At 37.3% G+C, this 16797-nt stretch overlaps 1 protein-coding gene across 50 annotated transcripts in view; it reads right to left on the bottom strand.

Moving 5' to 3' along the window:
• TRIP12 (thyroid hormone receptor interactor 12) overlaps positions 1-16797 on the bottom strand; it is a 154478-nt gene that overhangs the window by 18136 nt on the left and 119545 nt on the right. For 29 of the 50 annotated variants that reach the window (XM_077957735.1, XM_077957733.1, XM_077957734.1 and 26 more), the window contains 13 exons: positions 15546-15753; positions 12861-12961; positions 12451-12625; positions 11280-11421; positions 9872-10063; positions 8449-8600; positions 6224-6396; positions 5409-5482; positions 5121-5320; positions 4361-4488; positions 2859-3010; positions 2039-2181; positions 575-731 (listed from right to left, as the gene is read on the bottom strand). In XM_077957735.1, coding sequence (XP_077813861.1) covers positions 575-731; positions 2039-2181; positions 2859-3010; positions 4361-4488; positions 5121-5320; positions 5409-5482; positions 6224-6396; positions 8449-8600; positions 9872-10063; positions 11280-11421; positions 12451-12625; positions 12861-12961; positions 15546-15753 — 1997 coding nt within the window. The remainder of the gene's footprint in view (positions 1-574; positions 732-2038; positions 2182-2858; positions 3011-4360; positions 4489-5120; positions 5321-5408; positions 5483-6223; positions 6397-8448; positions 8601-9871; positions 10064-11279; positions 11422-12450; positions 12626-12860; positions 12962-15545; positions 15754-16797) is intronic. The other 21 variants (XM_077957763.1, XM_077957759.1, XM_077957757.1 and 18 more) reach the window with 1 other exon arrangement.

The following is a 16797-nucleotide window of genomic DNA, read 5'->3' on the forward strand; positions in this document are numbered from 1 at the left end:
TGAGAACTGTAGAATCGGTCTCCCCTGGAAATGGCTCAGGGCACTGTGGTTCAGAGCCACAAATGTGGAGCCAAGATGAGAAACACAGATTAAGTTAGCAACACTGGGGCTAACTGGTAGAAGAGACTCAAAATATATTAAGGACTTTGTTTCAGGCTCTTCTAGTTGGAGTGACTTGTTAAGGGAATGAAATGGATCCAATTAATTCCAACTATTACATAAGGGATCAATTTTTAAAGGCAGGAGATAGTTTGAACTCCTAATTTAGAATGAAAAAGTTTCAGTGAGAGAAGACAAGATTCTTTCTTGGTCTAAGAGTTACGACAACTAAAAGAGCAAAGAGAATTGTAGAAATTATTTCAGAAACTGGCGGGTGGGGAGGAGAGAAACTCTTAACGAAGGATAAGGAAGAATCACAGATAGCCCAGTTCCAAGAGACTGAAAGGAAAATAGGGCTAGCTGACTAGGACCAAGGCCTCCACGACCAACATGCATATTTAGATATACTACATTTCTAGTTTTCCCATTATTTTGAAAAGCTCAGATTATTTAAAGATTTCGGGGAGAAACTTACTTTTTTTCTATCCAATCTAGGTGCAACTCTGCTATCTTGAGAATCAGACTGGTTGATTTCTGGGTTGGTATCAAGTAATCTTTGCATTGCTCGGTCCCGATCAAATGCAGTTACATAAAAAAGCATTTGCCGGGTATCAAAAGGAAAGAAAAATGGGCTGTAAAAAGATGCAATGTAAGTTTATTATCTGGATGAGAATTAGAAACTACTAAAAAAAAAAAAAATCCAAACTTATATTAGAAACAACTTTTGATATGATATAGAATAAAAATTGTAAATAAAATCAGTAAAAATTGTTTAGGTCAATTTGTTTATTGAGTTTGAGATGGAGTCTTGCTCCCATCGCCCAGGCTGGAGTGCAGTGGTGTGATCTAGGCTCACTGCAACCTCTGCCTCCCAGGCTCACGCAATTCTCCTGCCTCAGCCCCCCAAGTAGCTGGGAGTACGGGCTCCTGACACCACAACCAGCTAATTTTTGTATTTTTTTTTTTTGAGACGGAGTCTCGCTCTGTCGCCCAGGCTGGAGTGCAGTGGCCGGATCTCAGCTCACTGCAAGCTCTGCTTCCCGGGTTTACGCCATTCTCCTGCCTCAGCCTACCGAGCAGCTGGGACTACAGGCGCCCGCCACCTCGCCCGGCTAGTTTTTTGTATTTTTTAGTAGAGACGGGGTTTCACCGTGTTAGTCAGGCTGGTCTTGAACTCCTGACCTCAGGTGATCCACTTGTCTTGGCCTCCCAAAGTGCTGGGATTATAGATGTCAGCCACCGCATCCAGCCAGGTCAATTAATTTTAAAGAATTTTTATACTTCTTATATGAAATTTCTAAGTGATCAATAGTGCATTAAGTAGCCTTTCAATGCAGAATCTGATATTTAATTTTTCAAATCCTACACTTAAGTCGACAGATCTTTAATCTACCTGAAGGAAGTATAACATGACTAATGAAAGCTCATTTTTAAAATATGACCACCACCTTCATGAGGCACTTGAATCATCCTGAAACCAGCCCTATCTCCCAGTCCATGTCTGTGGAAAAATTGTCTTCCATGAAACTGGTCCCTGGTGCCAAAAAGAGTTGGGGACTGCCGATTTAAATGTATATGGCCAGTGGCTTACATTTACCACTGCAGTTCTAGAGTCCCTGACCCAAGCAGGCTCAGAGAATCAAGCAACTACACCTTTGGAATCCAATTTTATGAGAACAGATAATTTTGACTATCTTCAGCCAAACTGCTATGTGTACTTTCCTATTTCATACATAAGACACATACTACCAAGAAGATCCAGCCCCCAAACTTGCCTAGTCTGTTTACATGCTAAAGCCACACAATTAAGCAAGTTGTGATCAACGGTATTAATAAACATTTGACTAGGTCCAGTAAAGACAATGTTTCTGTAACAAAATACATCAAGACCAACCCAGTAACATTTCCAAGGCCACCATTACAGAAGTGATTGTCTTACCAGGTTTTTCCTAGCTCAGTAAGCCATGTTGGGATGTTTCCTGTCATGATTACTAAAGGATCTTGAAGTTGCCTATTTGCTTTTGCTGTTAACTTACTGTTAATAAATTCACTAGTTGGAATAATTTCCTTGCACATTGCATTCTGTAAAATGTTTTAAAAAAAAAAAGTCTACATGTAGTAAAACATTAGGATTATATTCACAATCTCTTCCATTATCCCCAAATCCATGCAAAGTACCCTGAATTCAGTGCTGGTTGCCGACATACAACACACAGCCTCTCATTACTGTGTCCCACCTAAAACAACAATTCCCACAATACACTGTTAAGCCCTCACATGTACCCCTTGCCACTGCTGGGCACCGCCCCCAGCCACTGCTGCTGGCTCAATCATTCAGTGATGTTGCAGCTAATGTTTCATGCAGGGCCAATTCCTTTACTCTTCTCTATGCTGTATAAATATCAACGGCAGCATGCAACTGTTACCCAACTTTTACTTGATATATAAACTTCTCGTTACATGTACCTAAAGAATTTTAACTATAATAAATCCATGTTCAAGTTTCATATTGTAGCTTAATTTCATAAATTTATTGCTAGAGAAAATTTTACAAATCTGCCAAGAGAATTAATCTAAGCCTTTAGTCTTAGACTAGACCGGGAGAAAAAGTGGGGGAGAAGTTTCCACTGATGCGTACATTATACTTTACTAGGCTAGGATCCCTGTATTTAGCTGAATCACTATTTCCATTTCTAGTGCAATAGGAAATTTATCAATCACAGACCATGAAAACTTCTTAAGTAGGCAACGTTACTCACATCATACAAGTAATACCAGTATCGACTGATAGCATGTAAAACTCTTAAAAGAAGGATCACATCTAATGACGGGTCTTCAAATGTTATATTTTCAGGTGGTGTGGGAATGAGGTAAACTTCTAAAGGATTTGATACTGATGGGCACACTCCATCTAAAGGACAAAAGATCAAAGTAAGTTTTGATCAAAGTCAGAAAGGTGAAGCCAGTGCAGCCAAGGTCCTATCATCGCTAAAAGAGTAACGGACGTTGTTATAGTCAACGCTTGGAATCCTATTAGTAGGGTATTGATAAGTTTGACAGTCTTCCCATTTTATCTTACATATAAAATGCCTTGGCTTATAAAAATTTCACTTTCCCCTCCCAAACCCAAATAAACATTATAATGAAGGAAAGCTGGCTCCTCTACATTTCTCCTTTATACCAGAAACAACAGAAAACGGTAAAATGGCTGGAGGAATAGAAACAAACTGTTTAAAGTTAAGTTCACTGTTAGAGAAATTTCCCGGATATTTCATATCCAGTTTGTAACGAGACGAATACCTCAAAATTAAAAATCTGGTAAAAGAGACTTGGTTATTTAATGCAAGGCTTAGGACTGAACAGATTGAGGGTTTTCAAGTAGGGTCTGCAAATCCTTTGTTACTAGGCTGCATTAAGTAAAGGCACCAAAAAAATAAATCTGAGGGACTCAAAACAGTTGCCGTTTACTTATAGCAAGCAAAATAATAAAAAATCATACCACCATCATTTCGTAAAAGAAAATGGCATTTTTTAACACCAAAAACATAACAATCTCAAAATCAAGAGCCTTTTATATTGAACAAACTTAGTTGTGTGAAAAAAAGTGCCACAGGGCCCTTATTCCTGTGGACCAGGGAAACCAGTGTGAGAAAATTACTGTGATGGTGGCAGGGAGGGGGGTGGGGGGGGGTCTTCCATGGAAAAATAATATTGTCTAACTCTAAGGCATTGTTAGTATCATATTTTTAAACGGAAGAGGTGGGGGAAGAGAGGAAAACTATAGACGGGAAGGAAGTATTACAGAGAAAAATAAGTCTATTACAAAGTGATGGCTATATTCGATGGTCATTACATTACCTGGCATCACTTTTTATGATTACTATAATTATACTACTGTCATGGGTGACAATAAAAAAGTAGGCACCAATTGGTCAGTGATCACTACCTTCAGTCTCTTCTTTAGTGAACATGTTCTACCAATGAAATTTGTTTCAGCCTTCATAAAAACCCAAACTGTTAATGAATAGGGAATAAGCTTTTTCCCAATTTTCCTTCTCAATTTAATTTTGTAGGTACTTAACTTTTCATTTTCTAGATATTAAAGTTGAGGATTAAATGTGATCAAACTGTTGGTAATTTCATTTATTTCTCAATTATATTCAAAGATTTTACTACTAAGTCCAAATCACTCTTTGAAAATCATGAAAATGGGAAGACTGCCCAGTTGGCAATCCATTTTCCCCTTTATCTACCATCTTACCGTGCCATAACTCATCATGCTTTTTTGCATTTCTAGGGGAAGTTTTCGTTGGAGCTGTTTGGGCTCTTCCTCTTTTACCACCAACACAATCTTTATTACTTTCTTCATCCTCTCTCACAGGTTTATACCTAAAATGACAAGACAGTATATAAACCAAATGTAGATTATGAAACTGATACAAAGCCAAAATCTAAGCCACGGACACCACAGTTACCAGAAGACCGTTCTGAGATCTATTCCCCTCTCTCTCCCTAGCATGAACGTGGAGAACTTCTTAGAAGAGACCACCTAGATAGAGACCACCTTCCCAGGAGGGGCTGCCTGAGAAACTCCAAGGGTGGTTCTGAGAAGAATGGCTCTCTTCAAGCATATGTAACAGACACTCACAGACAATGCAGGAAGCTGCATCCAAATGCCTCTTAAGGACTCAGAGATGCCCAACTTCAGATTACCTAATGGAACATCATCTTATGGCAACATTTTTGTCTTAATTAAAGACCTGAAATAAATCTAGAAAAGTAGATGTAAACCATGGTTATTGTCCATGAATAAATGTTTTCCAGTAGAATGAATGAGGAGGCTATATATACATATGCATATGTACCTTATCAAATATTTAAAATCGTCTTTAAGAACTAAAATGTGTGATTTAGGGCCCCCTATCCTTATGAAAGCCAGCCATCAAGTTAATGTGAATTCTAAAACACAAGAACAGTTTCAAAGTTTATGAAAAACCAAAAGAAAGAATTTTCAGACTTGCCATATTGTATGAGTCTTTGTCCAGATACCAGCTCTGCCTAGAGGATTGCTCTCATCATCCGTGGATTCTCTTTCATCTTCAGCCTGTATACTAAACTGCCGTACTGCCTGATACACGGTCATGTTATATGGCAGCAAATGTTCTCCAATATAAAACTGCAGCCTGTGTCTTACATTTCCTGAATTTAGGAACTGGGCAGCCTAAATAAAGCAAAGCAAAAGCCATTTAAGCCAAAGGCCCTGAACTTTATATAGTACATTATGACATGGTGGGAATATAGTACCTTACCAGAGACTCATCTATTTCCTCGTCTGATCCATCGTCATCACTGTCTTCATCATCTTCTCTTACTCTTCCATACCCTGAAGACCCAAGTAGACTTTTAAACTCACAGCGATTTTAGGTGTGAAAAAACAAATTCTGTATACACTGGTTAAACATCTTCTCAGAAAAACACATATAGGTTGAGTATCCCTTATCTGAAATGTTTGAGCCCAGAAGTGCTTTAGGTTTCAAATTTTTTTTCAAATTTGGAATATTTGCATATACATAAGATACCTTGGGGACGGGATACAAAGCTAAATATGAAATTCATTTATATCTCATATACATGGTGTGAAGGTAATTATATAGAGTATTTTCAATAATTTTGTGCATGAAACAAAGCGTATGTACACTGAACCATCAGAAAACAAAGTAGTCAGGTGTGGAGTCTTCCACTGGTGGTGTCATGGCAGCAATCGAAGTTTCAGATTCTGGAGCATTTTGCATTTTAGATTTTCAGGTTAGGGATGTTCGACCCGTATATATTACACTCTGATCTATGAAGCAGAAAGGTCTAAGAAAATTGCCAAACACAAAATGTCATTTCTACTACATTTCACCAAGATAAATTAACTCATCATTCAAGTAAGCAGTCAACCCCTAGTAAGTTCAATGTATGACTATATACTAAGTAGGAAAGAAATGACAGGAATGTAAGTTCCTGCCATCTAGGTTTTAACAGAAACAACATTCAACAGAGAAATAACGTATATATCTCTTAATGTAAATTTCTCCCAAATATACATACATAACACACAAAACAAATACATGGAAAGTACCTCTAACTACAAGGTATCTCTCGATGGCTTGTACCAAAGCCAGAGGGTCGATCTTGACAGGTCCACCCTTCCACTGCTTCACATTTGCACAGTCTGGATGTCTTTGTAACTGGCATTTTAATTGATGTGTGTTGAAAAATTTTAAAGCCTGTGATCCTCTGTTGAGAGAAAAGCTCAAGATAATTTGTGAAAAAAAAGTTAGTCTATTATTTTCACATTTAATGTACATTAATTCAAATAAACACAAGTTAATACAAACTGCTAAGACACACTAGTACTAATCATTTACTTACCAGTTCTGTAAATGTTAAAGCCAATAATTCAAGTTATTTAGAAAAACATTTTATACATAAGAAATAAAAGACGGATGTGTATGCGAGCATATGCAAACCTTAAGTCTAACATTTGACCTCTGTTCCATCATAAATCCATGTGAGCAGAAATACTTCACCCATGAATATTTAATTATTTTTCTGGAACAAAAATCCCTCAACTATTTAAGCACATTCACTTCTACAGTATTTTGCCCATTTCTACTGAATTACATTTTTAAAAAAGCAAAAAAAAAAAAAAAAAAAAAAAAAAACCAACAACAACAAAAAAACCCCCCAATTTTATTTCAAAGATTTCAGCTACAAAATTACTTTAAAAACTAATCTTTAGAATGTACTTTGCTATAACAGTTTTGAATGAAGCAGTTTAATAGCTACAGCAGTTGAAACCTGGTCATGATGTTTAATTGTTCATTTCAGAAAAGCTCTGGCAGGAGTCGGATACAAACTTAAACTGTGATTATCTGTATGATTCCACAAAGCAAGCTTGTCCAACCTGCGGCCCACAGGCTGCATGCAGCCCAGACTGCTTTCAATACAGGCCAGCACAAATTCCTAAACTTTCTTAAAACACGAGTGTTTCTGTTTTAAGCTCATCAACTAACTTTAGTGTTGGTGTATTTAATGTGGCCCAAGACAATTCATCTTCCAATATGGCCCAGGGAAGCCAAAAGACTGGACCCTCCTGCACATAAAGCATACAAATAGGGATGTGGAGAAGAATATTCCATTTTATGAATATATATATATGCAAACATACTCTATATAAATTTGGACAAAAATAAAAAGCTTCATGATTTTCTGAAGCACAGGTGAAAATGCCCCCTTATTTCATGAACTCCTCCAGGAAAGCATAATGATTGAAACTGAGTAACACACGCCACATTAACTTTCAAAGCCGAAAAGAAACCCTAGTCCATGATGCGATTGCCTTATCACTCAACAATGCTTATTGTTCTTAATTCAATCAAAATTTTAAAAATGTTTTTAAAACATCAAAATGTGGATTTAAAAACCAAACTGGGCTGACTCTGGTGGCTCAGGCCTGTAATACCAGCACTTTGGGAGGTCAAGGCAGGAGGATCACTTGGACCCAAGACCAGCCTGGGCAACAAAGTGAGACCCCGTTTCTACAAAAAATAAAAAAATTAGTGGAACATGGTGGCACATGCCTGTGGCCCCAGCTACATGGGAGGCTGAGGCAGAAAGATCTCTTCAGCCCAGGAGGGCAAGGCTGCAGTGAGCCATGTTCACACTAGTGTACTCTGGCTTGGGCAACAGAGTAAGACTCTGTCATAAATAAACAAACAAACAAATACCAAATTTCCTATTTTCTAGGCTTCCAGTCAAAGTATTCCATGAAACTTGTAACATTCCACAACATAGAACAATTCTTTCCTGTAGCACCTCAAGAGTCCTTAAAACTACATTAAAAATATATATATTTATTAAACTAGTAAAACTTCAAATGTTTGAACCCATCAAAATACAAAGTTTTAACCACTTATATTACATACAAATCATACTGCTCAAAATGTAAACGTGATTCACATCCGCAAAAAATGTTTTATGCCTATTGAAGTTAAACACAAAGTTCTTAAAGAAATTTTGTATGTTGAAGTGTATCAATTTAAGGAAAACTAAGTCTATTACAAGTTACGAATACAATCACTGGATTATATATTTATAAAGCATCCTGTTTAAGGCACATGGCATAATTTTAAAGACAAAAAAGCATTTGATTCATTCTTCAGAGTACTTTATTTCTTTCATCGTTACAGCTGAATGTTTTCTGGGCTGATCAAGACTTTACCAGATCTCTTGCCATCTTACCTCAGTGAAACTAAGTACCAAATTCCAGTGGCAAGGGTATAGCCAGGCAATGGTCCTTACCTGCCTCCTGTCCCATTTCCACTAGGGAAATCATGTACTTTGACTGGAAATTGTTCCATCTGGCTGAGGCAGTTGTTCATCTTGTGAACTAATGCCAACAAAGGTGCATTACCCACTGGTTCCACTCTTCCAATGGGCTCTTCTCCAGGAAGCTAAAGTTATAAATAAACAAACAGGTTAAACAAGGCCTTTTCAAAACAAAACTCTCCTCAAAGAGAAGATTTAATAAGCAGCTTTATAAAAAAGAGTAATTTGTCTATTCATCTTTATCTTTTATTGCAGATTTGGTTTGAACGACATTACCACATCAATTATTTCAATAAAGACAATCGTTTTGTACAGTCCACAATCCTGTATTCACAATCCCTACATCCAAAGGCTCTGAAAACAGAAGTCACTTGGTGGCAAAATCTGATCCAAACAGACATAAGGCTATTTACAGTCTTTATTTATCTGATTTTAGTAAGAATATTCATGTTATGCTATAAAAATATTTAATGCATATGATATAGAGTGCTATTCAGAAACTGCTGGAAATTTTAATGTACTATACACTGTAGGACCCTTGAAACCCACCCATCTCCAGGGGTTTCAGATAAGAGATTGCACATAATCTTAAGTATGGTGTAAAACTATACATAATACTGTCACGCGTCTAACGAATCAACAATAAATATTAACTCTGCTTTAGGTGGACCCACAAGTTAAAATACAAGCAATGCTCAAATGCCTCTGAACACAGCAAGCGCATGGTGAAATAATGTTAACATATAGGAGAGCTATCCTAAGCGCTATTACGTAGATAATCCAGAGTGAAACGGCCCAAGTGATGCCTTCTCCTTAAGCCACTGTAAAACAAGGAGAATGCTGTCAACAGTATCCAAAGATGACCCTCTTGCTCTGGCCCACTTAAGAGTGAAGGAAGGGGAGCCACTCTGTGGCTCCTGGCTTTGTAATCCACATTATAAACGGTGACATAAATGGTCATCAAGCACCCTTGATGGGAACTGTTACAACTGTATTTTATGTACAAAACAGGAAAATATATCTCCTCTATCTTATTATAGACGTCTATTTCCCTAAAAGGAACTAATACAAACTTTAATACATTTAAAAACAAATATTGCAAGTAAAATACATTCACAGGTGAGAGACTACTATTAATCGTTCATCTTGCAAGCAAAAAAGACTCAAGATACTTCAACCATAGAAATAGTGACATGAGCTTTGTTAAATCCCCATTTCATTGTTTTACTATTTACTTTGATATATAGAAGTTGAAAGATTCCAACTGCATAAAAACCTAGAAGTTTTCCCTCAATGTCTTGACCCAGACCTGCTGGAAATTATTACTGAGATTAAAATATATGCATTAGTGAATACTGGTTCTTATAAGACATACAGGCATTATTAGGTAACTTACTGGAGAAGAAAAAAATACATGAAGAAATCTCTTTAATCTGATTTCTCTGCTCACAGCATCCTTTTCACTTTTAGATGTCAAATAAAGCAACAGCTGCTTCACAAATCCACTATGTTGGATTTCAAATGATGAAACATCTGACTCTGAGACTATGCTACGGATTTCTACAAGGCACTCAGCTCCACCATCCACCTGAAAGAGTTAGGAAAAGTATTTCTATATTGATTTAAGCAGTACTTAAATACACGACTCACATATCCTCAAAAGGAACTGAATGTATTCTCAACGCCCTTAAAAAAAAAAAAGGAGTGGTACAGTCTTAGTAAATCCTTGGAAATTATGATTTTAAACACACACACACACACACACACACACACACACACAAAATATTTCATGAGGAAAACGAGGAATCCATAATAACATAAGAAAATCTTCGCATTCAACCAATGTAGTTTTCTTTAAAAAATTATTTCTAAAGGATGAGAACACAAAACTGAAGAATAAGGGGCTATAACACCAGAATGAAAAGAGGAATCAAGAATACAAGGTGTGGCTTTAAATTAATACATTTAAGGTCTCAGCAAAATGAACAATGTCTTGGAAAACATACGACCAAAACTGCTCAAGGTACATCAAAAACATCAAAACCAACAACAACAACAAAAAACAAACAAAACTGAGAACCAGATGAAACATAAAACACTTATTAGTAAACCTCTAGCCTCTCCTGCCACTCTTGAGACCCCATGTGGAGAGAGGGTCTAAGGAAGGCCTATCATCTATACCTATAGTTGAGGATGACTTAGAAAACAGATGTGCTTATGGGGACATTTCTGAAGTTTCTTCATTTGTCAAGAATTATGAGATGTGAAGGAAAGAAAGTCAAAGATGAGGTTTCTAGTACATTTAATATAGACTGATGAATCCTGATAGTCAAGGGATAAGTAAAAGAAATGCCAGCACCAAGGGTGTATATAAGGTAAGAGTCGATGTAGGCCGGGCGCGGTGGCTCAAGCCTGTAATCCCAGCACTTTGGGAGGCCGAGGCGGGTGGATCACGAGGTCAGGAGATCGAGACTATCCTGGCTAACATGGTGAAACCCCGTCTCTACTAAAAATACAAAAAACTAGCCGGGCGTGGTGGCGGGCGCCGGTAGTCTCAGCTACTTGGGAGGCTGAGGGGGGAGAATGGCGTGAACCCGGGAGGCGGAGCTTGCAGTGAGCTGAGATCACGCCACTGCACTCCAGCCTGGGAGACACAGCGAGACTCCGTCTCAAAAAAAAAAAAAAAAAGAGTCGATGTAGGATAGCTAAATCCACAGGAAGCTAGAGAGTCATGAAGGAAAACAGTAGCAGGAGATGCTGGGAAGAGACTGAAATAGAGCAGCAAAATGCACTGGCCACAGCACCTGGAGGTTGAGTTGTTCGGTTGCAGCACAAAGTCTCTGAAGGACATTCAAGGCAGGGTTGCTTCCATCCATATTCTCAGAACTGAAATAACGTTCGACAAATTTATGTGCCTGCTCCTTAATCCAACCTTTAATTTTTTCTCTACAAGAAACAAAAAAGAGATATTGAAGTCCCAGCGTATGTAGAAAGGATATAACTTCTGATCAAGGCAAATAGCTGCTACACTTAAAATCCTTTCTGGTATATGCTTAGAGATTAATAAATTCAGAATCCACAACCAAATTAACTTTCACTTTGAAAATGGGCTATGATGGAGAACTGTTTAAAAACTTAAAATACACTGCAGGTTATTACATGAATTGTAAACAAAGTGCACTAATTTTTTGGAACCCTGCAACCTAACACTTTCCTAAGTGTTCCCTTTATTTTCTAAAGTACACACATATGTGCATTATCCTTGCATTTCCTGGAGAGCTGAAGTCAAGATTCACAGACCAGAAACACACACCTATTAAGGATGTAATAAGCTATGGCAAACAAGACCCAGCTGCTTAAATTACAAATGCTGATAGCTTCAGCAATTCATTCACTTAATTATTTTTAAACACTGAAATTCAGATAAACAACCAACAAAACCAAAGACAGCATGTTTATTTTCTCAATGACAATTAGTCTTTTAAAATTTACCTGCAGAGGGAAGTAATCATGTTGGTATGCTACATGCAGAACCCCAAAATAAAACAAGTCCCAAGGCCTTTTAAAAAAAAAAAAAAGGCTTTCCCCTAAAATCTTTAAGTTCCATTGTACTGGGTAGAGAAATTTTATCACAAATGATGTGAAGAGTGTGGACAGAAAATGTCAGCTTTTCCTTGTCTGGAACAAAACTGAGAAAGAGGTTACCCAAGGAACACAACTTCGTTTTGAACATATGAGACTTTCAGTTAGGTATGCTGGAAGGAGTTTCAAAGCACATGACTAGAACTTAGGACAAAGCCAGATGCAGGGTTCATAAACTGAGAACCTACCTCATTCTTGAACTATGCTTCTAAGAACAAATTAAAGTGTTGTGTCTATGTATCATCTCCATACAATAAATGTAGTGGCTGAAATAATGTGAAGTTTTTCTAATATGGGAATAGAAGCAACATAACATTCCCCCCCCCACTTCACCTATTATTGGAGATGGTATCCTTTGAGGCAGCCCTGGCAAGGCCACTACCTCCTGCAGTCCGTGCTGGCTCAATGTTGTTGCTATTGGACTGTGCACTTAACCTTCCCCATGTTTTTGGATTCAAGCTTGCCAGGAAAGAAGATTTAGGTGACTGAGTAGTGGTGGGGCTTTTAGCTATGAAAAGAAAAAAGAACTACAGTTAAGCCATTTTAGTTTAAGTCATGAAAAACAACTGATTTTTAAGATTCACAGTCTTAACAGATTAATAAACTAAAAGAACTAAGAACACTTAGTCCTCAGGAAACTTAGGCATACTTCAAGAGCCACTGGCAGTTTTAATGAAGTAAACATTTCTGCACCTGCTACCACCCTCCCCTTTACCTCCCCATAGTTTTATCAAAGGGGTTACCTTGATTGTCTACTTTGTCATCATCTCTTGGAGGTGAGTACTTTGGCCTTCTTGGCCCTCGTTTTGGCAGTCGTTTCCTCTTTAGAACATCACTTAATCGACTATCACCATGGGAAAATATGAGATAAGTTTAGTAATTACCACTGTTTTGTACCTTTACTCACCAAAAAAGCAAGCTAAAATGGCAGAAACAGTGAGTTATAAAATACTGTCATAACAAGGTACGTTCTTGTTTAGTGATTATTTAATGCCAATTCTGTGCCAGTCATGTTCTAGAGGTGTGCAGACACAGGAAATGATTATTCAGAAAATAACTAGCTGTTTAACTATACTCAACTATGAAACGTAAAGCCCAATAAGACAACTGATCAATTTTCTATGTTGTTCAACTTTAAACAGTAGTATGTAAGTATATAAAACAAATATGCAACACAAAGGAGCAGAATAAAAATAAATGGGTAGTCACCAACCTGAAAAAGAATGTTAAATCTGCATACCATACTTTTTCCCCTAACCAAAATGGCCACGAGTAACATATACATAACACTTAGTGTTCATGTTGTCAAAATACTCCTGCCTCTAATATACTACCGAAAGTAATTTCACAGTGTGACAATGGCAATAACATACTAAATAAATGTATTTATAAACATTTTAGTAGGGTTTTTAAAACCTATATACAAATCTAGTGAGTAGTGCGAGTAATTTATTCTGAATTAGAATCATTTAAACACCTGTAGCCTGTTCTAATGACATGAGAAATAGTTTGTAACAGCAATAAATTTTTAGATTAACAAAGCTAAATAAGATGAAAAGGCTGAAAAATGTGGTTTAGTTGGTCTGTGGCCCAAATAAAACTGGAAAAATCTGAAAAAAAAAACAAAAAAAAAAAAAAAAAAAAAAAACTGGAACGTTTCCAACACCTGACATTTCTATGGAATATACTTAATAATGTGCTCGAATATGCTTGACAATCAGGAAAAATGAACTTTCAAAGGATGAAAAATGTAATTAATTTCCATTTTAAAAATATGAATTTTTCATTTGCAACCATGCTATAATATGGAACCACTTAAAACTATTTAAAACCATGTAAAAATATTTTAAGAAAAAAGTTATTTTCTCTTTCTTTGGCATAATCAACTGTTAGACTCTATAATCAATTCCAACTCCTTAAATTAAAATGGCTCGGAAACACTGCATTTGAGCTGGGCATGCTAGCACATGCCTGTAGTCCCAGTTACTTCAGAGGCCAAGGTGGGGAGGCTCATTTGAGCCCAGGAGTTCGACGTTAGCCTGAGAAACAGAGCAAGACCCCGAGCCATGTCTCTTTAAAAAAAAGGGAGAAAGTAAAAAATTTTTAAAGGGAAAGAAATATTCCAATTGTCTGAACTGTATCATCCCCTGTAATTTACTGAGTATCTATGATGTCTCAGGCACCATGCCTACATTATAGTAAAAACCTGCAATAACTTATGTTACTGCAGCAGCTAGTGGGTAGGAATGGGGCTGGGAAGGAAGTAAAGGAGAGAGCAAGGCTGGAAAGGAAAATGGCAGCCAAAAGCTTGTAGTACTCTTGTACTTCCCTGTAGAATCAGGGAAGTACAAGAGTCCCCAGACCTCTCCAAGTCCAATCTCCTCAGACTGGTCAAATAACATGGGTACCAGTTAAACTCAGCAGTTTCCTAAAATAATACCCACTGTGCCAGAAGTTCAGTCTGCCACAAGTCTTGAAACTGCCAACATTCATATTTAAGCTAGACTAGAAAACTGCCACCAGGTGGCACCAATTCCCCTCATCCCCTCTCCTACCTGAGTTAGCTGTCTGCACAGGACAATGCTACCCTGCAGATTGTAAGACTAAATGTTTGGATCCCACTTATTATTACTATATTTTAGAATGATCTACTTTTCAGCTTAAAAGAAGCCAAAAGGAGTACTGCAGTGAATACATTCTCAATTTCAGAACTGAATTTGGTTCATCATGTACCACTCATCCAGTAATATTAAGCTTCTAATAGAAGAAAATAAAAACACTTTTAGAGTGTGGTTTGTTTCTAACACAACAAAACGGAAACCAATAGAAGGTTTGGAAACATTCTTAGCAGCATGGTATAACGAAGATTAAAAGCTGATAAATAAATCGGAGTAGAGAATTTAAGAACTCCCATTTTCCCTTATTAAAAGCAAAGTATTTACTCCCAGTTGCCAATTAAAGATAAACTGGAAATCAGTATTTTTTGGCCTTTATTCTAAGACTTCTAATTTTCAGTATTTTTAACTGTATCAATATCTGGATGTCTCTAAGGTCGTATGTATGCAGCAGCACAAAAAAGTCCCAAGATTATGAAATCAGAAACCAGAATTCAAATCCCACAACGTTAGATCCTACAAGTAACATAAGTGTTGTAACACTGTGCAAGTCACAAATGCCTCTGACCTTTAGTTTCCTTGTATGTCAATGGGAATAAAACTAATCTCTTACAGTTCCTAAACACAACCCAATATAGGTTTCCAATAAATCTTTTCTTCCCATTCTCATTAACAAAACACAGATGGAAAAATACTATATATATATATATATATATGCTAATATGTTACCATTTTACTCCCTATATGATTCTTAGGTACCAAAAAAAGCACCAACAGCCAAGAAATAAAAAACACAACACAATTCTTACTTACCCTTGAGGGCTGAGATCTAAAGAATCATCTCTGCTGTGCTGCAAGCTGGGTGATCCCAAGTCAGCTGCAGCGTGAGTGGCAGCTGTGGCCGTCCCACTGCTGACTGAAGTTGTGGATCCCAAGGATCCTGACCCATTCGTACATGCCTTTGGTGGACTTGTCAACAAAGACTCGGATTCTGCTAAGTGTTTTACTTGATGCATTACACCTTATAACAGAGATGAAAGGGAGTCAGTTGTAATCAGGAATAGAACCTTCTCCCCACCACTACAAAATCCCTAAATACCAACACTGACACAATACACAAAAAGACTAAAACATAACTGGCAAATAGGTAAAAGAAATTAGAAGCCAGAGTTTTCAACTTGACTTCAATCAGAAAAAAGTATAAAAACTAAAGGTTAAAGAAAAATACTTATATTGAATGTCTTCTAATCTTCAAAACCAGATTATATAAAACTTAATAGGGTCATAAAGTCCTACTCAGAGTTCAAAATACTCATTATAAAAACAATAATCAATTACAGAAATACAGTGCACACCCTGTGGTGTGAGAGCCAGAAGGGATGAAAAAGACCTAGAATTATCAGTTAACTTCCAGTGCTACAAAAAGACAAGATCACATTAACACTGTCACCAAAAAAAAAAAAGAAAACAGCTATTGAAGGGTGGGAACTATCACATCCTTGAAGGTGTGTAAAGAGAGCTAAACATTAACTTGTGAGGCAGGGGTTCCTATCTGTCCTGGAATCATAGGAGAGTATGTATGAAGGAGCGTGACTAAGAACTATCAAAATGTATACCAATGTGTGTGTCTGATTATCAGCTAGTATAAACTATATGCAAATATGTGGATAAATTTAATGTGAGTGAATGAGCACACATTCACAGTTTTCTGGGGAAGAGTCCACGACTTCTATCATTCTATCAGACTCTTATTAAAAAACAAACTGTAATCCCATGCTGAGGCAGTAGGATTGCTTGAGGCAAGGAAGTTGACATCAGCCCAGATGTGCGCTAATTTTTGTATTTTTAGTAAAGTCGGGGTTTCACCATGTTGGCCAGGCTGGTATCCAACCCCTGACGTCAAGTGATCCACCTGCCTGGGCCTCCCAAAGTGCTGGGATTATAGACGTGAGCCACCACGCCCAGCATGAAAGACACATTCTATGTACTCCGAGCTGTAAGCTAACAGGGCTTTAAATGTCATTTTTAAATTGAAAAGCTATCAGTTTTTGTTCAACAGATTAAA

Source organism: Macaca mulatta, chromosome 12 (assembly GCF_049350105.2).
Source record: "Macaca mulatta isolate MMU2019108-1 chromosome 12, T2T-MMU8v2.0, whole genome shotgun sequence".
Taxonomy (NCBI): domain Eukaryota; kingdom Metazoa; phylum Chordata; class Mammalia; order Primates; family Cercopithecidae; genus Macaca; species Macaca mulatta.